The 23610-nt window shown below is 48.4% G+C and overlaps 1 protein-coding gene across 16 annotated transcripts in view; it reads left to right on the forward strand.

Annotated features, from left to right (window-relative positions):
* Positions 1-23610, forward strand: part of EIF4G3 (eukaryotic translation initiation factor 4 gamma 3) — a 143588-nt gene that overhangs the window by 86813 nt on the left and 33165 nt on the right. For 14 of the 16 annotated variants that reach the window (XR_005259600.1, XM_038160021.1, XM_038160024.1 and 11 more), the window contains 6 exons: positions 97-197; positions 2855-2977; positions 7969-8077; positions 13349-14203; positions 20865-20953; positions 22480-22729. Coding sequence is in view for 15 of the 16 variants with exons in the window: in XM_038160021.1 (XP_038015949.1) it covers positions 97-197; positions 2855-2977; positions 7969-8077; positions 13349-14203; positions 20865-20953; positions 22480-22729 (1527 nt within the window). In the remaining variant the exon portion in view is untranslated. The remainder of the gene's footprint in view (positions 1-96; positions 198-2854; positions 2978-7968; positions 8078-13348; positions 14204-20864; positions 20954-22479; positions 22730-23610) is intronic. The other 2 variants (XM_038160022.1, XM_038160030.1) reach the window with 1 other exon arrangement.

A 23610-nucleotide genomic window follows, 5' to 3' on the forward strand; every position in this document is an offset into this window, starting at 1 on the left:
CGCAGAGGGGTGTTGGAAGTTCTGGCTAGCTGTACCTCTGGCACTGGTTGTGTGTCCTGAGCTGACCTTGTCCCTCTTGTGTCGTTGCTGCCCCAGGAACACCCTTCTACCCCAGCCAGCCCGTGTACCAGTCTGCACCCATCATTGTGCCTACGCAGCAGCAGCAGCCGCCGCCTGCCAAGAGAGAGAAGAAAACGGTGAGTGGGGCCCTGGGGGACCCAGCCCCGGGCTCTGTTCTGGGTGGGAGCTGCAAGGACATGAATAATGCTCTTCAGATTAAACCTGAGCTTTACCTTCACTGGAGGCCCTGGCACAGGGTGCCCAGAGCAGCTGGGGCTGCCCCTGGATCCCTGGAGGTGCCCAAGGCCAGGCTGGACAGGGCTTGGAGCAGCCTGGGACAGTGGGAGGTGTCCCTGCCCATGCTCTAAGATGAGCTTTAAGGTCTCTCCCACCCCAAACCAGTCATTTTGTGATTCCCAAAGAGATTAAATGTAATTAAACATTGCACAGTGCTGTTTTCCATTTTTCTATGGGCACTGTCCACTCTGAGTTTGTGACATCTCAGCCAGTTGAAAAGGAAAATAATTCTGCTGGTTTTCAATAAACATGAACAAAAGCAGCATGGTCTCCCCAAGCCTGGAATCCTCACCTGTGCTGCTGCTTAGAGTGCTCCCAAAAAGCCAGGTGGGAATGAGTGAGCTCAGCAGTTTGGGAGAATGTTGGGAATTGGTTCAAAGTGACAAATCAGAAATTATTGAATATTATGCCTTGAAAAAGGTGAAAAACCAGTAGGTTGTGGATGTATTTGCAGGCTTGAAAGAACCTGACCACATTATCAAAGTGGATATGGGTTTGGAGAGCACATTCCCTCTCTTTCTAGTTCACTGGGGGAAATTGGAGAGAGGCAGATGAATGGAATTTAAACCCATCTACAGGTGGATGGTGGGGAGCAGTGGAGGTGTGTGGGGTGAATGTAAGGTTTAACCAGGAAAAGATGATGTGGGCTGGAACTTGTGAATGAATCGTTTCCAAAGGACTAAAAAGGAAATTACAGCAGTTATTTGTGTGAGAGTGTTTTGGAAACATTAAAAGAGCAGTTTCCTGGGGGTAGAAAAGAATAAAAGAACTTAGACATGTCTCAAAATGCAGAATATTTGCATCTTTGGAGTTTTGAGGGTGATTTGGGGTGACACTTGATTTGGGAGACCGGAAGAACTGAACAATGTGTGAGCTGTGCCTGCAGGAAAGGCCTTTTTGGTGGCTGCTCTCAGCAGCTTTTTTGTCACCTCTTCAGTCCCCAGGAGTCTCTTTTCAGCATCCCAAACACGACATGCCCAGATCCCTGATGCCATTGAAATGCAGAGCTGATCAGACACGCTCAGCTGGGATTAAGGCAGTTCCATGCCAGCCAAGCTGCGTTCTTTGAGGCAGAAAAGGGATTTTAAATGCCCAAGATGCTTCTCTCTGAATGTGCTGTTTCAATTTGGTAATTGGTGTTGCAGCTGGAGAAATGAGAAAAATTAAATGTATTAATGTGCACATGCCCACATCCACCATGAGTTGAGTATTTGAGTACTACAAATTTCCCTTGCAGGCAGGGAAATCTTGTTTTTAATGCCAGTGACTCTGTGTCAGGCAGAGGAGAGGGCCAACTCTCAGGTCCTTGTTGCTGTAGTTAAGGAAATGTTTTAGCAAAATTTCATTTATCCATCTTTTATCAAAAATAAAAGAAGCCCAGACTCAACATCCTGAGTACAGTGTGTGTTTGTGTGTTCACAAACAGAGTGAAGCCACCAAACTGAGTTTGACAAGTCACAAAGCCCTTCTGCAGTTCTGATTTTACAGCTCAGGATCCCAGAAGGGCTGGCTTGGAAGGACCTGCAGGGCCATTCCCACCCCCTGCCATGGGGCAATTACAGGGTGGTGTCCAGCAGAACCCCTGCCCTGGGAAAGGTGATGGTTTCTCTGGGTTTGCTTGGAGTTGTTTGCTTGGATTTCTGCATGGAATTAATCTCGAGTTCAGCCAAGAGCTTTGGAGAAGCTGGGCAGATGCACAGAACTTTGTCTTCAGGGTTATCAGAATCTCCAGTTCTTACACTGGAGAGGAAAACCTGTTTCACATTATCCCAGACATGCTGACTATTCCCCTGTTCAGGGCCATGGATTGGCTCAAGTGTCAGTTGAGGATTCAGTGAGTGTTCTGGAGTGGTTTATTTTGGAAAATATCTTTTCTTCCCATTTTGGTGCTGTGAAGAGGCTCAAAAATCCCACTTTTTTCCTAAATGCTGCAGAGTTCTAAGGACTTGAGTTTGTTCTTTCAGTTTCCCTTTCCTCCACTCAGTATTTTTGTTTGATTCCCTCTGTTTTGGTGGAACTTGGGACTGATTTGCTTTCCCCCTTTCCCAGAAGTGGACTGGCAAGGTCAGGGAGTTTCCTGTCAGGGTAGAAGTCAGACTTTTCTCCATTCTTGCCCTTTCCACTACTGGGCAAGCTTAGCTTGTACCTAAAGTGTCTCCCACATTTTCTCAGTTGCAGGAAACTCACATTCCAGCAGCAGGGCCTGTATTTGGAATTACAGGGTGCACATATTTAGACTGAACTGGTGTGGTTGATGATTCAGTTAGGTTTTGATTAAATTAGGTGTTGATGAAGGGATGACATGCCATGCATTCCAAGCCATGGAAACAAGCCACATCCCAGTGTTCCTGCTGAGCACCAGCTCATCCCAGAGCATCTCCTGCTGGGTGTGGTGGGAGCATGAGCTGCCCACGCTGCTCTCCACCAGGACAGCAGTGACAGGAACACTTGTGGGAATTATTCCTCTGTTGTTATTGCAATTCTTTCAATCCTGTAGATCCGAATCCGGGATCCAAACCAGGGAGGCAAAGACATAACAGAAGAAATCATGTCTGGAGGGGGCAGCAGGAACCCCACGCCCCCCATCGTCAGACCCACCTCCACCCCGACTCCACCTCAGGTAAGGAAGGGCTGTGCTCCTCCCCTGTCACCTTTGTCACCTTTGCCTTGCTGTGCCTCTCCTCACGCCTCCAACCACACCTCTGACCATCTCAGAGACCTGGGTGCTCCCGAATGATCAATATTCTTCAGCCCTGATGTTTTCCCAAGTTTGATCATTCTTAGCAGTCCATAGTTTGTTGATGTGGAGCCCCAGTGCTGCTGTTCTTTCCCCTCCCTGGTTTTCTATCAGCAGTGGATTTTCAGAACTTTTCAGTGTTAAAGGAGGAGCCAAAATATCTGTGGGAAAGGAGGTGTCTCTGTTAAGTCTTGTGCACCTGAGGAAAGTCCATGTCACACAGGTGATTAATTACAGACCTTCAGTTGCATCGCTGTTCTTTCTGCCTTTGTGCAGCTGTTTTAGAGTCGCCAGAAGTTCTGGAGCTCAGGAATTTTCTCACAGAACTGTAATAAGTTACCACATGTTTGAGTGTTCAAACTTAACACTGCATTTTGCTAGTGAGAGAAAAAAAAATAAATATTCCAAATCATTTTCTGTAGCTCTTAAATCCCTTCTTGTCGCACACCTTTGAGTCTGACCCTTTAAGTCCCTGGTTAGAGGTCAGGAATGTTCTCCAGCTGATGGCTGGGCCGTGGAGCAGAGCTGGTGCTGGCATGTGGTTTCTTCTTCCACCTTCCTCCCTGTTCGATGTTACCAGCTTTTGGCAGCTTTTAAGGTGAAACAGCTTTTCCTGAGCTCAAACCTTCCTTTCCTCTCTGTGTGGGAGTAGATTTTCTGCTGAAAGTCCTGTGCAGGAGCACAGCCCTGTCTGGGAGCGCTGCTTGTGCTGGGGTGGGAGCTGGGGATTCCAGGGAGATGTAACTGGATGAGTGAGGTGAAGTGAGAGCCTGGCCTGGAGATCCTCCCTGGGACCAGCAGGCTTTCAGCTTTCCCAGCTGAGTCCAGTCCTTGTGTCTCCTGGAGGCACCACCTTGTGCTTTGTCACTGGTTTTCTCCTCTGGTCCCCACCCAGGACGAGCAGCAGCAAGGCACCAGGTAAACTTCATTCCATCAGAGGAGACAGTAGAGATGCCAAAATGGGAATCTTGGTGAGATCATCTCCCCATCTCTTCTTGCTACCTGACCTTCCCCATTGGAAGTGGGAAGAGTTGGAACCAGCCAGGATTTCCCGTGGTATTCCTGCACAGTGCAGTGAATCCAGGCACTTACCTGATCATTCTTACATTCTATTTTAAGAAGTCTATTTTAAGGCACTACAATTAAGTCAAACAGAAGGAAATAAATGTGTTTCAAGAGGAGGTTACTAGGCCTGAATTCTGATCAGCTGTAATTTAGATGCAAAGCACAGCAGTGATGTCCAATCATCTCCTCCAAGGTATGCAAATATTCCATTGTTTAATATCCAGCCTTCCTTTTGATTAGGTGCTTAGAACCACTTTTGGTAATCACAGAAGAGCTCTGAAATTGGGCTCACCAGAATAAGTTCATTAGTGTAACATAACTGAAAATTTAAGCCCACTTAAGCCAGGAAATTCAACGTTATTGTCCCAACAGCTTCTCTAAATCAAGTCTTTGGAGCACGTTTAATATCTTGGGTGAAATTAAATAGTGCCTTAATAACTGTGCTCAGGAATTGCACTAGTGGGGGTGGTGCTGCTTGGAGCAGGCTCGAGTCAGTAAATTCTCAATATTCAGCCATTACTTTTGAGATGCTCCTGACTTGGGGCAGCTCCTGGGACAGTGCAGGGAGAGCAGAGCTGCTGTTGTTTGTTCCACCCCCCTGGACCAAGCCGTGCCCACCCTAAACCCTACTGACCGCCCTGGACCAAACCCTGCTCACCCCAAACCCTGCTCACCCCAACCCTGCTCACCCCCCTGGACCAAACTCTGCTCATCCCAAACCCTGCTCACCCTAAACCCTACTGACCACCCTGCTCACCCCAAACCCTGCTCACCCCAAACCCTGCTCACCCCCCTGGACCAAACCCTGCTCTCCCCAAACCCTGCTCACCCCAAACCCTGCTCACCCTAAACCCTACTGACCCCCTGGACTAAACCCTGCTCACCCCAAACCCTGCTGACCCCCCTGGACCAAACCCTGCTCACCCCAAACCCTGCTCACCCCCCTGGACCAAACCCTGCTCTCCCCAAACCCTGCTCACCCCAAACCCTGCTCATCCTAAACCCTACTGACCCCCTGGACTAAACCCTGCTCACCCCAAACCCTGCTCACCCCAAACCCTGCTGACCCCCCTGGACCAAACCCTGCTCACCCCAAACCCTGCTCACCCCCTGGACCAAACCCTTCTCGCCAGGGTGCTCAGGGAGATTTCACTGCTTGAGCACTCAAAATGTGAGTGTGCAGCTTCAGGGCTTGACAAGGCAGCATCAAAATAACTCCCCAGTCCAATGAGATTTTTAGAATTACAGCAAATTCTAATAAAACTTCTTTCTCTGAATCTGCTATCTCATGATTTAAATGGCACAAACACAGAGGAAGAAACATCCTCAGGAAGTGCTGGAGACCACTCCCTGTCCCACATTCTGCATTTGAAAAAGAAACCCTTTTATAATAATAATAGTTTCCAAATTTTCATTTTGTCTTTTGGTTTGAATTACTCTATTAACAGACTCAAATAAACCAAAACTTAGCTAACACAAGCCCAAAGCACCCTCTTCTCTCAGTAGATTAAGTGCTGAACATCAAAAAATAGTTGGAACTGTGCTTAACATCAAAAAGTTACTGGAATTGTGCAGAAGATGAGCATTGCTGCCAGCGTGAGCTGCGTGGTTTGAGCCATTCCTGTACCTTTTACTCAGCAGCACTGACCAAAAAGTGCTTTAGGTGGAGTTTGCCAGAGCCTCTGCAGTGTATTTGAATTGCTTTTGAGCAAGTAAAGTGTTCTAAAGCTCCTACAACAGAAGCTGGAGGTACATGGAGATATGATTTATCCATTTCTAGCCAGACACTATTTTCACTCTGGTTTTTGCTGGGAAGAGAAAGAAAACCCAGGGCCAGAATCTGATTATGGTATTGCCTCAGCATTGGCTTCCACAGAAGATCACTTTTTAAAGAGTGACTGCTCTTATTTTCCTGGCCAAACTCTTCCAGGTCTCAGTGAGTTGTGTTTGCTCAGTGTCCAGGCCGTGGTGGGGTAGAATAACCCAGAGCAACCCTTGCAGCCTCGTAAATCAGGGAAGCAATTTTCAGTGGGGATTTTTTGCATAAAAACTCTCCAAATGCTCCATTTTGCAGCTGCAAGGCTCAGTGCATAAGGACCATTTATTCATTTGCAGTATCATTCCTACAAAATAAATGTTTTCCACATTTCTTAAGGAGATACATTTCCTGACCCAAGAAGTTTCTGGCCTCACAGGTTTCTTCTTCACTGCTCTGCTTAAGTTCCTGTGGTTCTTATCACAGTTTCCTTTCTCCACACTGATTTCATCCATGAATTTTCTTATGAAAGGCAAGTCCTGATCACTGAGGGCAAGGGAAAAATGTTCTTGAAACCTGCTCATTTGTAAAGCTGGGTTTTCTTTGGCTTCTTCCCTTTGGCTGGAGGCTGGGCTGCAGTTCTTCATTCATTCTCCAGTCAATCTGTCAGGCTCATTCCTGAAAGAGGAGCAATCCCAAAGAAAACTTCAACCCTTCACCCCCACTTAATCTTCATTCTTATTTTTCCAGATGTGCTTTTTCCTGGTCTTCCTGAAATGGTGAAAAATAGTGTCTTGGAGAGAAAGCCCTTTTTATCCTGCACTGTTCAGATGCAATAGGCAAAAAGCTGGAGATGGAAGGAAAAAACAGAGTCCCAGGAAGAGAAGCAGGTTGCCAGAGCATTTCCTTCTATAGGGAAATAAGTTTTACATGGATTTCTGAGAGCCTGTCTGCAGTCAGGAGTGATTAAAAAGTCCTTTTCCTGTAGCTGTTTAGAGAAGTTCATGGATGTGGAACTGGGTGAGAGCAGACAGCTGCAGGGAGCTGCCTGGCTTTCCACTTGGGATTAGGAAATTCAATTTTAGCCCCATTTTCTTCTGTGCCTGGTCCCCAGTGTGTATTTAAGGGCCTTTTGTGACCAGCTGCCTTGCCCTGTCTGTGGTCACTCCAGCAACTGTCTCACCTTTGAGTCGGGGGCACTAACTTGGTCTTCCTTTAATTCTGAGACTAAATGCAAAGGATTTTAGCAAACTTTCTGAAGCACAAGTGAGTGTTTGGTGGGAGATCATTGAAATATGTGTGTTTGCCACAGGCTGGGGCTCCTTCAGTCTTCCTTCAATCTTTGCAGGCCTTTTGGATTTGTTCTTCCATGCAGACAATTCCATTCCCTGTTCTTTGGGAATCTGCTCCTCCTGCCGTCCCTCAGATTGCTGCCCAGCTGGTTTTATCCTCCTCTTGCCCCGCAGGTCCCACCCCCAGGCTGCCTTTAGGGGTTGCTGGGTGATGTTTTTCATCCAAGCACTCCCAGTCTGGGGTGATTTTCCCCGGGGTCAGCAGTGCTGTGTGTGCAGACACATCTGTCCACCGTTCACCCCGTCCTGCACAAACCAGCTGCTGATAGGTACACAGAGGAGTAAATCAACAGACCCAAATCTCCAAGGGGGTTGAAATAATGGATCAGTAGAGGAAGGAGTCAAGTCCCAAAGGTGAACTGAAGTCACAGTGGGATCCAGGAGCCTTGCTGTGGGTCCTGCATGGAGGAGATCCTGAGAGGTGTTGGGAGGGCAAGGCACTGATATCAGTGCTGTGCTGCACTCCCCTTGCTGTTCTTGACAGGGAGCATCTCCTTCCTCTCTTCCTGCTGCCTTTCCCTCCCTTTCCCATGAACTTTTTGGATTTATTCAATGACCTGTCTATCTTTTCTCTATTTTTTTTTCTCTTTGTTCTCCCCACCTTTGGTTTCTCCTCTCCATCCCACCCCGTCTCACCTGCCCCTTGCCTTTGGTGCCTGTTTTTGTGTTCCCAGGCTCACCCTGTTGTCCCTCCCCCCCAGCAGGTGCCCAGCCAGGTCCCCGAGCCCGTTCCCACGGCGTTGGGAGCCCTGGAGAGCTCCCACCCCTCCGGCAGCACTCCCGGCACCGCGGCCCCCGCCTCCAAACAAGGTCGGTTCATGGAGATTTCCTCCCTCACTATTTTGAATCATTTATTTTTTCCCCTCCTTTCTTGTTTTAGTTGGAATATTTTTGGCAGGGAGACCAGCAGGCAGCAGAAATAGGAGGGGAGGAACTTCTCTTCCTCCAGTGGAACAATTTAAGTGTGTTGCTAAGGCAATTAATTGGAATTTGCTAATGTGGAACTGGTTAAAAATAATTGTCTTCAATCTTCTGTGTCCTAAATGTTGTTTCAGAGCACACAGAAGGAAGAAACTCCTCTCACCCAAGTGCCATCCTCCAGAACCCAGCGTGTTGTCAGGGAAACGCTTTAGCCAGAGAGGCTTTGGATCATTTGGATAATTAGCCACAGCAGTGGCATGGATCCAGAGGATCATATGGCTTCCCCAGAGCTGCTTGTGTGTCCAGTCCTGTAGGAATGGGCAGCATTAACTAGGAAAAAATCCATTAGTGTGCCATGTGTCTCATAAAGCCCATAGCAGATTTTGCTGACTCTGGTAAAAATGGCACAGATGGAAAGAGTTTCTTAAAATTCCATTTCCTTGGACAACACTCTCAGGCTCAGGATGGGATCCTTGGGGTCCCTGCACAGAGCCTAGACTCGATGATCCTGATGGGTCCCTGCCAGCTCAGGATATTCCAAAATATACATTGGGAGGGAGATATTTGAAGCTATTCAGGGAATTGTCCCAGGAGACGACAGAGCAGGCCCAGGCTGTTCCCACTGGAATTTGCAGCCATTGGAAGCTGCAGTTCCTGATGTGTGGCAGCAGGATGGCTGCTGGGGCATGGAGCTGACAGCACTGTCTGCTTCCCACTTTCACCCGTGGCATCACAGCCTCCCGGGCTCTGCCTGGAGCAGCACATGCAGGGACGTCATGGAGTGCTGGGATTTTTATTTCAGAGTATCCAGAGTATCATGGAGTGCTGGGATTTTTATTTGATTTTTATTTCGGAGTATCCAGAGTATCATGGAGTGCTGGGATTTTTATTTCAGAGTCACAGAATCACCAAAGTTGGAAAAGCCCTCCCAGATCTTCGAGTCCAACCCAGCCCTGCTGTGTTCAGTACTAACCATGTCCCCAGGTGTCACATCCACATATTTTTTTAACACTTTCAGGGATAGTGACTCCACCACTGCCCAGGTCAGTGCCTGGCCACCCTTTCCATGAATGAATTTTCCTAAAATCCAGCCTGAACCACCCCTGGCACAACCTGAGGCCATTTCCTCTTGTCCTGTTGTATATTCCCTGGGAGAGGTTTGCTAGAGGAAAACCAAGCCCCAGAGGAGCACATCCTAGAAAAGGGGACAAACCAACACCTCTGGTGCTGCAGATGCCCTCGACCCCAGCACCCCTTGGTCCCTGCTGGGAATCCAAGGATGGTGTCCCTGGGGTTGCTCTTACAGCCACAGCGTGGACATCGGGGTCTCCCTCTTCCAGTGCTGTGCCTCTAAACTGCTGCAGTGTCTAGAAATTGGTTGTAAAAGATTGAAAAAGGACCTTTGGGGCTGGGGTGATCCCATCTCCCACTTAAAGGCAGGCTGTGGCTCTGTCTAGGTGCTGGTGCAAACCTTCGATGTCCCCAGTGTCACCTGACCAAGGCATGGGTGGGTCTGATATCCTTTGGCTCTGCTGAGGCTGTGCTGCCTGAGCTCCCCTGCCTGTTTGGTGCTGCCCAGCTCTGGGACAGCTGCTCTTCCCTGTCTCTGTCCCCTGGTCCCTCTTGCTGCCAGGGACATCCTCTGAGCACAGCACGTGGTCACCTGGTGGCACCGGTGACAGCTGAAGTGCATCTGCCCTTGGGACAGAGCTGGGGCTGAGCTGTAAAGCCATGGAGTCACAGAACACCTCCAGGCAGAAGGGTCCTGTAAGGATCACCAAGTCCAACCCCCTGCTTCTCACAGGACCACCTACCACTAAATCATATGAGCAGGAGCTTCTTGAACTCTGATCTCTGAAAATCCAGCACTTTCCATCACAGGGTTTCATCTCTGTGTATGAAAATGTGCATTGCCAGACAAACGGGTCTTATCCCTCTTCTCTCTCTCTTTAACTTAATCCCTTTGTAGGCAGCTGTGACTAAACTGGAAGTGTGTTTTGCTTAGTTACACAGCTCTGACAGTGCTGGTTTAAACATAAAGCAGGGCTTGACTGGGGTTTAACACTGGTGAGCTTCCCTGTGTTTATCTCCGTTCCATCCCAGAAAGAGTCAAACATTTGTTCCAGTCCAAAAATTGCTAAAGAGCACATTTATGTAAGCACTGCAGGGAAAGCCCTGGAATAACACCCAGCCGTGGCTGGGGGTCAGAGCAGTGTAGGGGTTGGTGTCAGTAATGAACAGAGCCCATTAATAATATTTAAACTGAACTAATGACTTTTGGGGGCACATCTGTTCAGAAATACATGCCATCGTATCAAAATGATTTTTCACTTTGATGTTGGGGGATTTTTGCTTCCAAACCAAAAGCAGTGAGAGAGAGGGCTGCGTGGCTGAAGTGCTCATTCCAAGCAGTGGTGTTGTTTCTCCAGAGTCCCCTGTGTCCTGTCCATCCTGTGGACCAGATCTCCCCGTGCCATTCCTCTCCTGTGCCCGTTGGCAGCTGTTGAAGTTTGGAATCAGGCTTTCATTGTGATTCTGTCACACCCGGTGCTGCTTGTGCAGCTGCTTCTAGCAGTGAGCAGCATCTGCCCGGTGTGCTGGGCTCAGGTTGGGATCAGAGCCGTGGGCTCTGCCAGCAGACCAGCACCTGCAGTCCCTCTTGGCTTGGTCTGGAACTCATTCCCAAGGCTGGATTTGGGATTGCATTATTTATATCTCTGGTTTTATTTCAAAGACAAGCCTTTGGCATTTTGTAGAATCCCAGAATGGTTTGGGTTGGAGGGGCCTTAAAGGTCCTTCCATTCTGACCCCACTGCCATGACAGAGACTCTTCCAGTGGGCCGGGTACAGGAATTGCTGCTGTGATACCTTGAAGAACCACATTGTTTAGGTGCAGGTTCTGGTTCCTGGGGATGCCCCTGGTGTGTCCATACCAGCCAGGCTGACAGAGGGGAGGATACTGCTGGAGAATCCAGGTCAAGCCAGTGGCCCAGCCTGCGGGGCCTGGCTGCAGGCCAGGCTGTGCAGGAGGTGCAGTGGAATAGAACTGCATGGAATCAGAGCTGCCCACATTTTTTCCACTTGCAGAGGTTCAGGGGGATGTTTGGAGTAGTATTACCCTCTTTTTAAACCTCTTTCCAAGTCTTGCAATGTATCAAACATGGAGAATGTACAACATGGTTTGTGGAAAACAGATGAATGTCAGACCCCGGAGTTTGGAAAGCTCCAAAGCCCCTCTGCTGACACTGAGTCAGTCCTGGTGCCACCTCGTGAGCGTTTGCATCAGGACAAAAGATGGAAAAATGGCAGCAAGCCCAGCAGTTATTGTCAGATAAACACCACAGAGCAGGAACAAATTCTTGTGTCCAGTAAACTTTTCCTCGTGCACTGCCCTGGCCAGTCTGTGCCACTGGGACCACCCAGCAGCCCAACCACGGCTCTTCCATGAAGCAGGCAGTGGGGTCTGTCCCACTGGGTATGTGAAACAATCTTTAAGGAATAATTTTGCAAAAATTGTATTTATCAGGAGATTTTAAAAAATGTCTCTTGATATTTCCCCTGGAACAGCCGGCACTTCCTGTAAATACCTTCTAAATATAACTTGAGGAATGATCTCAGTGTATTTAGGAAGAGGGATTTGATCCAGTTGGGATGAATTGCGTTGATTTTTGTTTTCCCTCCCCAACTGTGAGTTGTTCACGTGACTCTGTAACAGTTGGCAGGGATGAGTCCTCTTCTACCAGGACTTGGAGATTTGTTCTCTGGGATGGGGGTTCAAGTTCAGATTTGCTTCTCATTAGCCAAATCTGCCCCTCATTCTCTGAAATCCTTCCTCAAATCACTTTTCTCTGGGATTTTGCACACATACCTGTATCCATGACGAGAACAGCAGCCAGACAAGGTGTGGTTTGAAGGAAGGGAGTTAAACCTCTGGTTTCTAACACAGCTGTGGATTTGGGCTGGTTTTATCTCTCAGAATTATTTTCTTACTTTCCAAAGGCATTTGGTTGGGGGTTTTTTTTGAGCATTCTCTTTTGACTCAGGGAGAGAATATCCAGGCAGTTGTTTGTAGTGAGCTGTAAATGTCAGGAATGCTCCAGGATTTCTTGCAAAGGATGTTCCAGAAATCAGAGGTGACGTGTTTTCTTTTTCCAAACCACTTTCCACATCCTTTTTCTTCCACGGAGCCTCCAGAATCAAAATCAGCTGTTGGGATACTCTTTCCCATCTCTTTCCTCACTTGTCATCCTCCTCCAAAGCCATGTTCCTGGGTGCCTCATCAGATTGATAAACTACTGCTTTGGCCATGGGCCTCTGTAATGTTGCTGGGGCTGCTGACAGCTTCAAGCAGAGCTCACTTCTGCTCCAGCTATTCCTAAAGGCGGGATTTGATGCTCCAGGCAGTTTCAAATGGGTTCTCCTTCAAAAACCCTTTGGTTCTCCTTCAAAAACCCTTTCCCTTCAGCTGAGCTGTTGAATAAGCCCCAAATAGAAATCCAGCAGAGCCAAATCTGTTCCATTCTACCTGAATTTTGATGACTTGCAGTTGGTTGTGGCCTTTGACTTCCTAATCTGAAGAGCAGGTTTGTGCCTCTGGCTTCTCCAGAATTATTTTTGCTGGTGTAACCATGTCCTGAAGGAGGCCAGTGTTCCTGCAGGATCCTAAACAATAATGGCTCATACTTTCGTAGCAAAGGAGTGGGAAGCAGCAGAGCTGCAGCAGGGCTTTGGGAGCTGTGTGATGGTCATGGCAGAGATGGGATCACCAGGTCTGCTGCTAATCATGGATAAGTGCAGGGACTTCTTTCTGCACAAGATTTGGGGGGTTGTGTTGATAAATTTCATCCAAACACCTAATCTAAATCTCTCCTCTTTCAGTTTAACCCATTCCCCATTGTCCTACAAGTTTTTGTCCATGTAAAAAGTTGCCCTCCTTGCTTGTTGAGCCCCCTTTAGGCGCTGGAAGGCTGCAGTGAGTCTCTCCAGATCCTTCTCTTCTCAGGATGGCAGATGTAGAGTCCAAGTGAGGTGAAGGGGCCTCTGGTGTCTTCCTCAGAGCTCCTTGGCAGAATGCAGGAACGGGAACCAAGGGAGCCAAGGCACCGGGCAGGAACATGGAGTTGCCTTGCTGTTGATAATGTATTTTTTCTCCTTTCCCAGAAGAGAAGCCAAAACCAGATCCAGTATTAAAACCACCTTCTCCAGTCCTCAGACCAGAACCTGCTGGGGAGAAGAAAGATCAAGCTGGGCAGACGACCGAGGCGCCCACCTCAGTGGAAGCCGCAGCAGAAATTCCTCGTGCTCCGTCGCCGGCCCCGGCCGCTCCGGTCGCCGCTGTCCCCGCGGCTGCCGCTGCTGTCCCCGCGTCCAGCAGAGCCCCGGCCGCGGCTGACCCGGAGGACAAATGTGAACTGGCCTTCCCCAGAGAGGAGGCGATGCCTGCCCCCAGTGCCACGGCCTGCCCGGAGCCAGCGGCCCCTGCTCCCGCGGACGAGCCCGGTGCCGAGGCGTGCTCGGAGCCCAGCAGTGCAGTAGCATCCCCCGGTGACGCCCCGGTGGCGGTGCCGGCCGGGCCCGCCGTCACCGGCGACACGGGCAGCGTGGGGGCCGCGGCCGAACCCGGGGCTGAGGCGGCCCAGGCGGAAGCTGCGGCGTTGACTGTGGAGGTGGAGCCCACCGAGGCCCCCTCAGCAGAGGTGGAGAGCGCTCCATCGCCTCCCAGTGCTCCTCTCGCTGCTCCCTCTCCTCCTCCCACCCCGCCGCCCACCCCGCCGCCCCCGTCCCCTCCGCTTCCCGTCGCTGCTGTCACCACTACAGCTCCTTCTCCACCTCCTCTCCCGTCTCCGAGTGCCCTCCCTGTTGTCCAGGGAGATTTAGAAGGAGAGGAGAGCACAAGAACTACTCTTAGTGAAGAGGTAAAGGATACTGAAAAGAAGGAAGAGACAGAAGCAGATGGGCAACTGGAGGAGAGCCAGGAGGCTCTGAGTGTGAACTCAAGCAAGAGTCCTGTCCCAGGTAAGCGATGGGCTCTGTGGGTTCACGTTGGGAACTGCAGGATGAAGGAGAGGGGTTTTTCTTCTTCCAATAGATATTTCTGTTTCCATCTGCAAAAGAAAAAGCTTGGTGGTGGTGCTTGGCTGCTGTGATTGTGAAATGCTGATCTCCTTTGGCAGGGATAGGAATCCCTCCTGGTTGTGTGTAATCGGTCGCTGACGTGCATGTGTGTCCCAGGCTGGGGTGGGCTCGTGCTTTCATGGCAGCACAGGGCTGGTGGAGGGGGAGTGCAGAGCACGCTGCTCTTCATGGAATCCCAGGATGGTTTGGATTGGAGGGGCCTTAAATCCCATCCAGTGCCACCCCCTGCCATGGGCATGAGCACCTTTCACTGTCCCAGGTTGCTCCAAGCCCCGGTGTCCATCCTGGCCTTGGACACTTCCAGGGACAGGGCAGCCACAGCTGCTCTTCCCCCCGAGGTGAGTGGTTGGTCCAAGGGCCTGTGGCTCTGGATTTGGGACCCTGAAGCTCTTGGGATGAAGCCCCTGAGCCCATGATTTCCAGAACTGCTGGAGTGGGGTCTATTCCAGGTGAAAAAATGTGTCATGGTGTTCCCAGATGTGGGAAAATGAAATGGACCATTCACACTCACCCAAACAACTGACACCAGGGTCACCCACCAGGGTCACCCACCAGGGTCACCTCTACCTGCCCACCCTTCATTAATGATGCTTCTGGTTTTCATTTGCAAAAGTCACATGTAAGCAAAATGTACAATTTACAATTTTAAATTTAAATTCTGCAGTTAACAGTTTAATATTCACTAAAATTGCAATTTCTGCAAGCGCCTTTTAAAGTCCAGCTTGTTTCTCCAGTGCTGTTGCCTGCCTTTGGTTTCAGCCCTGCCACATCTCTGGTTTGGCACTGTGGTTTTAGCACTGTGTTTCCTATGGAAAACGTCTTTTTTTGCAGGACTTCCTGGAGATCACATTGTGGAAAAGAAGTTAAATGATCAATTCCTTGTATTTGCTGCTGGAGGGGTGTAATGGGGGCTGTTCTTCACACCAAGCAGTGTTAAAGCATTTCATGTGTCACATTTTCTACATCCTGTTCTGCAGTTATTTCAGTTCTTTGGAACTTGTGAAGCTTGGACAAAGAGGACAAACAGTCAGTTGTGATTTGGATCGTGTTGGTTTCATTTTTTTAAAGTAACATTTCATTTAGGGGTTTTTTTTGTTTTGTTTTTTTCTTTGATAGATGGGAAATGGGCTCAGAAATCCCAGGCTCTGCTCTCAAATGCACTGAAAGGCTGAGGCTGGCCCTGTTCCATGTTTGTGTGATGCTCAATATGCTGATTTTAAAATCCAGTATCTATAGATGAGAAGAAAGATCCCTTTACTGCACCAACCATGAGGATTTTTTCCTGCTAATCTTCTTCTATTTTTATTTCACTCGGGTCATTTCACTGCTGTGGCACTTGTTGTTCTTTCAGTCTGAGCTACTTCATAACCCAAATTAATTTCCTTAAAAAGGAGAGGAGAAATGGGACTCTGTAAATAAGGTTTTGCACAGGCAGGTTCCAGCTTGTAGTGTTATTGCTGGCTTTGTAATGGCCTGTAGTTTAAATTAAAAAAAAATTAACTTACAGTGTTTGGGCTTTTAATTATGCAGAAGATTAATTTTAATGCTGTAATGTCATTATGCTCCAGAGCACACATTAGCCAAGCCATTGGCTTTGGCAGCACGGAAACAAGGAGTTCTCAAGTCATGTAAAAGATGACTTGAAACTCAGATTTCTATTAAAAGCTCAGGCCTTCAAAGAAAGCACAAAGCTCTCCAAGTGGTTCTTTGTGCTCTACCCCTGATTTAATGATCCTGAACTATTGCATTTCTCTGCCAGCCTTCTTTTCAGCAATAATTTTCCAGTTCTTTCTTGGAGAGAGGAAGAGAGATTGAAATAACATCATCTGAGGCTGCCTGCTAATTCAGGAAGAAGGAACAGCATGTCTGCCATATACATTGGAAAATCCAGATGCTGACCCTCAGGACAAAGGAGAAAGGGTTATATTGTTGTGTTTTTCTTGGACTAAAGGCTGAGAGATTTTTTTAATGATCTCTGGAGTTAGGAGTAAAGCTGGGCTAAGGGAAACTTCTCGAGCACGTGCTGATAGCTGTGAGCTCTGTGACTTTGAGCAATATTTCTTTGGGGTTTTCAGCAGAATGGTGTTTTTATTGCAGAGCAGCTTGGCCACGAATCACACCCCTGCTTTCCCTTTAAAGGGAGCCGAGCTGGGCTGGCTGGGACAGTACTGGGACCTCTGGGGATAATCTCATTCCTGCAGCAGCTCCTCCTGCCTGTCCTTTTCATAGCTATGACCTGGCCCGTCTGATTTTGGGAATTCCCTTCTCCCTGAGCTTCATCCCCTCCTCCCTGAGCTGCAGGACCAGCACTGCCGAGGCTCTCGGGGGGATCCCATATTTTGCAGTGGGGATGGCAGCTTTTTGGGGATGAGCAAAGGGATTTACCTGTTCCTGCAGAGTTTTACAGGACACACCTTCTGTCCAACACTCAGAGAAACCAGACTTGGATTTTTTGCTCTGTCGAGCTCTGTGGCAAGAAAGAAAATACATCCCTTAAACATCTTTATGCTGCAGCAGTTCTTTTTTTACAGCTCCACAAAAGGACTTTGTCAGTGTTAGCAGGGAGAGGCCGGAGCTGAGTTAATCTTGTGGGGATCCAGGGGAACCTCTATTCCTCCTTTTCCACTGGCATTAGGTCTCTACCAGATCTCCAAGGTCAGGGGATTCTGCTGGAGCACCCTTGTTGTATCTTACACTCAATTCTGCCTGCTCTGAGCAGCCTCACAGCCAGGCTGGCAGCTTTGGTGGCTCAGTCTCTGTGTCTGTGAGTGATATGGATCATCGTTCCCTGTGCTTGTGCATCCTGATGAAATGGGAGATTGGTGGCTTTCAGAGCACTAAGCCACTGAGCAGTGCAGGCTGTTGTCCCCAGGGGTGGTTCCTTGCTGCTGCCCGTGTCCCTGGTCTGAGCATCCCAAGGGAACACGTTCCCCCATTCTCAGGACACAGGTTGTGTTCCTGCCTCCTCAGCAATTTTTGCCTGGAGTTTTCAGGACAGGCAGAGTTGTTATTTGCAAGGGGCAAGAGCACATGCTTTTTACAGTAATTAATTCCTTCTCATCTACTCTACAAGGAGAAAAATAGCTTATCAAGAGAGGACCTGGGAGCTCCAATCTGCAATAAAAACATCACCCTGGCTAAAAGTCAGCACCGACTGTTGCTTTTTATGAAATTCTGGGATTTCCGTAGCTACAGTGAGGGACCAGCGCTTTCCAGGCAACAAAACAGGAGAAGTGTTGGTGGTGGAGTGGAATGTCTGCAGAAGGTGCTACCAGAGACTTGAGGCCTTTGATGTCACCCTTCTATCGTGGCTATTAAAAGAAGCAAAGAGGAAAACAAGAGACTGATGTGCGTCCCAGACTGAGCTCCTTGGGACACAAGAAGCTGAAAGAACTTAATACACATGGAATTCAAAGGGCTGTTTCTTGCAGAGCTCGTTTATGAGACATATTTCTGTATTAAATAGCCCAGCTGTGGCAAGTCTTGGAGTTTCTGAGCTGAGGAGTCTGTAACGAGCAACTTGGGCTGTAATTGGAAATACCTTGGAGAAATTCCTCCAGCACCGAAACCTGGGGATACAGAAACATAAATCAGGTGTCGCCTTCTTCTTGATTTGCTGCCATAACCACTGGAATATATTTTCTTTTCCATGAGCTGGAAGGCAATGGTGAATCTTTGCTTCGGTCTTTCACGGCATGTTGGATAATAAAATAAAAATGTAAGAGCTGGTATTAATTTAGGCTTCACAGTTGGCACCACATCAGAGGGGAGAGGCCTCGTGTCCCGCCGGATGGGCGTGAGCTCGCGGGTCGGTAAATCCCGAGGGAAGATGTTCCACTGGGAACGTGACACAGCTGCAGAAATGGCTGAGGGAGCGTTGGAGCTGCTGAGCAGATCCCTGCAGGGGTGGGCGTAGCACTGGCAGTGGTGTCCAGGGTAGTCTGGAATTAAGGGTTTGCTCCTCTTTCCAGTCCTAAAGTAAATCTGTGTTGTCACTCCTGTTACCTCCCTTATCTTTGGAAGCTGTGATAAGGGCTCAGAGTGTTGGTTGGGTTTCTGGTGTCCCTTCTTCAAAGGAATGAAAGGAGCTGAAAACAAGGTCTGGAAGTATGAATAGTGGCAAAAATCAACCTGCATTTGGGCAGGACTTAAACTGCTGGAGAGGACATGAAGTTGCTCAGCTTGGGGACAGGAAAATGGAAAAGAAGACCAGAAGTATCTGGAGTTGTCCCTTTCCAAGAGCCAAACTGGACACATTACTTTGTATTTCCCTACAGCTTCACAGATGAAACTCCATCTTCAGATGAATAACGCCATTGTCCTGTTGGATTTGGGGTTTGGGGAGGTTGGCACCCAAACTCACATCAGTGCAAATTCTCCTTTGAGCTCCTGCAGCAGAAATGTGAACTTGACAGAAAAAAAAAGAAATCTGGTGTCTGCTATTTTAGGAGGGGGGAAGACCGAGCAATGTCTCCAGAGATCTCTGGAGATCCATCCTGGGCAGCTCCACAACACGGCCGGGGGTTGGAACCCCCAGGCTGATGGAAGTCGTGGGATTTAACGCAAGACTCATTCAGGAGGCTTGGCAGGATTGCAGCCTCTACAGAGCTTACTTTTGCCAAAAAAAGGTGAAAAAAATGTATATTTGAGCAGCAGTAATGTTCACATCCTGACAGCTGAGGAAGGAAACACCCCGGACCTTTGCCAGCCCCAAATCCATGACCCCTGAGTTTATTTCTGTGCGGTTAAAAATGAAATGTTATTTTACGCTGTGGATGGTTTCCATGGTTTGAGTTTGAGGGCAGTGGAATTCTGTCAGATTAAGAACTTTGGGATTGATCAGTTAAATTACTTGGCTGTGGCAAAATTGAGGTTGTTGCTTTGCAGGCCTAATCCCTTCTTGGAGAAACCCCTGGGAGTATGCAAGTGACATCACCAAACAAGACTGAAAACAGCCCTTTGAAAAGAATTTTCACTGAATTTTTAGCAGATTTTGTGATGGAGGGAACTGGGGAAGCCTGTCTTAGATCTGTGCTTTGCTGAATTCCAGAAATTACCACGTGCATGGACACTGATCATCCCCAGCCTTGGTTTTGCCCCCAGATACTGGGAATAATTGGGAAGTTCTTGCCAAGGGAGCTGCCTGGAACAGCAGTAAAGGCTGATCCCTGCTGGGGGACACAAAGCTGTGTTGCAGTCTGGGCCTGCTTGGCCCTTCCTCTCCCCTCCTGTGAGCCCCAGGAAATTGAGGATTTGTGCTGGGGCTCTGCCCTGCCCTTAAAACCTCTCCATAGGGAGACACAATGGACGGGATGGGCAGGACCTGGAGCTTGGGAGATCTGGGGGATTTTTCCAGATGTTGGTTCTGTGAACAAGGAGATGATGTTTGGATTCTTTAATAGACTCCTTTTTTAGTTGACTTTGCTTTTGGGGTGTTCAGCCTGAAGGTAAAAGTCTTCCAACAGCTCCTGTTGCTCTTTGGGCTGGGGCCTGGGTGTGGTGATTCCCAGGGGAACCTGCAGGTCCGTGGTCACCTTCCAAACAGGGAGACACCCTGGAGAAGCCACAGAAACTTGTATGTATTCTTTGAGGCAAGGGGAATGCAGCAAGTCCCATGTGCTCCATACCCTCAGGAACAGAGCTGGCTGTTACTAACTCTTCATATTTATAGTGAAGAACCTTTCAAAATTCTGTTTTATTGTGATAAAGGAAGTGCACACTGGGTTTTTCCACAGTGTCTGCTGGAAACCAAAGGCCAGAGCTGGAAATCTGTTTGCAGTAATCTTCAGTCACAAAATCAATCCCATTTACACTCTGTTAACTGGGCATGTGTGCCTGGGATCCAAATTTAAGCTGGGAGCATTTGCCACAAATTAGGAGCAGATTGGATTAATGGGTTTGTCTCCTCTTAATATATTGTGTGGTTCCTTCTACCCTTTAGGGGGAAAACACGATTGGAGTAAATCAGTGCTGATCTTGGGAATACTCTGCGGTGTTTCCTTTGACTCAGTTGGCCAGGGAGATCATTAATGCTGGAGTTACAACCTGTTTTTAAATTGAAATATAAATCCAGCTCAGAGCAGTGCTGCAGGATTGAAGGAGTTTTCCTTTTGGATGAGATACTGGAAATTTGGGCTTGCTTATGGTTAATATTATAAAGATGATAATTCTTGAGAAAAATATGTTGAGAACAACCTTCTCTCCCAGCCAGCACCTGGTCTTTCCAAAAACTTGACTTCCTGAAGGTTTTTTTCCCTGCATGATCCTCGTCCTGTTGGCAGTGACCTCCTTGCTACCCCAAGTGCCATTTGGAGCTTGAGTGAGCAACTTGTAGAACAATTCCTGTGTTTTCATGTCATTCTAATGATTGTTCTTGCTGCATTGAAAGCCAAAGTGGTTGAATCAAGCTGAATCCTCCACAAGGCTGAACTGCTTTGTTGTTCTGTGCCTCGGAGCAGCCCCTGAGAGGGAAGCTCATCACCCACAGCCCCATCAGCCCCGTGTCATTCAGGATTGTGACAGATGCACGTTTCCATTGCAGCCCAAACCGCTGTAACTGCACCAAAGACCTGGAAGAAACCAAAAGACCGGACCCAAGCCACTGAGGAGGTGACAGAGGCAGAAACAGAGGTGAGAGGGAGCCAAAGTCCTGCTTTACCCAAATTTAAAGATGCTGTTCCTCTCTGGAAATTGTGCTTTAGAGACATTGCTTCCTCATTGTCTCACAGGATCCAGGGCGGTTTTGGGGAGGAACTCTGCTGTTCCTCAGCATCCTTTAGATAACAGGTGTCAGTCTGCTCCCTTTTAAAGCTCTTCCATTTTTGCCTAATTTAATGACTAATACAGTCATAGAATCACAGTCTGGTTTGGGTTGGAAGGCCCCTTAAAGACTCATCTCATTCCAACCCCTGCCATGGCAAGGAACACTTGCCACTGAGGAACCCCTTTCAGTGAAGGGTGAGGGAAAAGTGGGTTTGGATCCCTCAGCACTGCCCCGTTTTGGTCCCGGGCCATCATCCTGACATTTGGCAGGGTATTCTGCACAGGGATATCATGGCCAAGGGTAGTTTTCCTGATGACCAACTAATGGAGAAGCTGACAAAGGAAAATGCTGAGGTTTTCAGGCAAAACCACCTCAAGAGTGATTAGATGAGTAAAGAAGACCTCCCTTGCTGCTGTTCTGGTAGGGATATTGCAGCAGGGGGCTGTGCTTAATATCCTGGGTCAGTATGGGGTTAGAATCAATCAGAAAAGGAGCAAGAGAGTAAAAATGTGGAAGTTCAGACTGCCCAGTGTGTGGATAAAAGCTGAGGTTGGCCAGATGTGCTGCAGAGTGGGAGTGCAAAGGGGCTGCAGCAGCAGCTTCATCCTCCACACTTTCCTCAATTCTTCTCTGGAGGAGTCGTGTGTCCTGCACCACCTGGCAGTTCCACTGAGGAATTCTTCAGAGAATTCCCTTGAAAAATCTGCAGGAAGCGTTTTAGGGTGTGGTGCAGTCAGGTAGGGAGGCAGAGGATCGGGAGCCTCCTCCAGAGCATCCTCAGTGAAGTTACTCCTTTGTTCAGTGCTAAGGGGGGCTGGGATTTCTCCCGGGAGAAGCACATTCCAACGCCTCCTCGTCTGAATGCACAATCAGGCTGTGTCCTTGGAGAGCTCTAAAATTAACAGCCAGGGATACTATTAATGCTTTTTCCTGAAACTGAGATGCTGGCATTGTGGATGGATCTCACACTGCCTTCCTTAGTGGCATCTGCTCCAGTTGGCAGCAGGCATTTGAAGGAAGAATCCCCCAAAACAAGCACCACGTGCTCTTTACCACCCCTTTCTCATGGATGGTAGGAGAAGAGGAAAGCAGAGTTGTGTTTCCAGGCTGGGATTGCTCATGGCTTAACAGTTCCCTCCGTCCAATCCCGTGGGGATTTCGTGGGCAATGCTGAGTGTCTCCAGTTGCACCATTAATTATCAGTGGGTTATCCATGGGAACGAGCTGATAAATCACCCAGTGCCTCAGTGTGGTGTTCCATATCCCTGTGTAAGATGCATTTGTATTCCTGCTGCTCCCAAAAATGCCACGTGAATCCGTGAAGAGCCGTTTCGCGTGCGCTGAATTTGTCAGGGTGTTCCTAACGAAACCTCTGCTTCTGTCCGTGCTCCAGCCGAAGGAGGAGGAGGAACCTTCAGGGGACAAAGTACTTGAATCCGACCAGGACAAAATGAGCCATGGGCTTCAGCCAGAGAGGGAACCCTCAGAGCTCAAAGCAGTGAAAGCCGTGGAGGAGAACGGGGAGCAGGAGGCAGAGCCGGTGCGGAACGGCGCCGAGAGCGTCTCGGAGGGCGAGGGCACCGACGGCACCTCCGGCTGCACGGAGAGCTCTGGGGAGGGGCCCGTGTACCAGTACAAACCAGGTAGGTCCTGTCCTGCTCCACCTGCTGCTCTGCCTCCCCCTGCGAGGGCTGCTGACACCCGGAGTGCCATCCCTGGGGTGTTCCCGCTGAGGCTGGAAGGGGATTTAGTGTGCAGCGTGTGCAGCTCTGCCAAGATCTGCAACCTGAGATCAGTAAGCCCTGAGAGACCTTCCAGAGGGGAAAATGGTTTTTATCTTGCTAGTCGTGGTCAAGAGAAGAGAAAATCACTAATTCCTTGAAATTTTTGTGCATTTGGATGCTGGCTACAGCACTGTGGGAATGGCAGAGAGTTGATTTCTGTGTGATTGACAGCTGGAAACCATCCAAGAAATTCCACATAAACCAATATACTTCTGAAATAAGAGGTGGTTAAATAAGAAATGAAAGTGCTCATTCAGTCCTAAATACAAATATGTGTGTTCATAAAGATTTAATTTCCTGGCTAAACAATTGCATGGATCTTCAAATTTCTAGGAAAGTAAGGAAAAGAAACAGTTTGTGGTTTTTGATCTAGGCACTGCCCAGCTCAGTCCCATTGATTAGGGTATAGGATATCTATAGAGCACTTTTGTTATTTATGAAGACCTAACCTTTTTGTTATTTATGAAGATTTTGTAGTTTATAGACCTGAACCTCAATTAATCCACCTCATTTAGAGAGAACTCGAGACCAACTTCTCAATTGCTCCCAGTTTTTAAGCAATTTCTCATTCAAGTGAAACTCCCTCCAAATAAAGTAGTCATTTTTTTGGGAGCCCAGAAATTAAAGAGTATAATAATAATAATAATAATAAGGAAGGACCTGGAGAACCTGGTGGACAAGGAGCACCACCATTAAGGGACTCCCCTGCAGTGGTTATTTGTGCACCACTTTGTTCTGAC

This window comes from Motacilla alba, chromosome 21 (genome assembly GCF_015832195.1).
Source record: "Motacilla alba alba isolate MOTALB_02 chromosome 21, Motacilla_alba_V1.0_pri, whole genome shotgun sequence".
Classification (NCBI taxonomy): domain Eukaryota; kingdom Metazoa; phylum Chordata; class Aves; order Passeriformes; family Motacillidae; genus Motacilla; species Motacilla alba.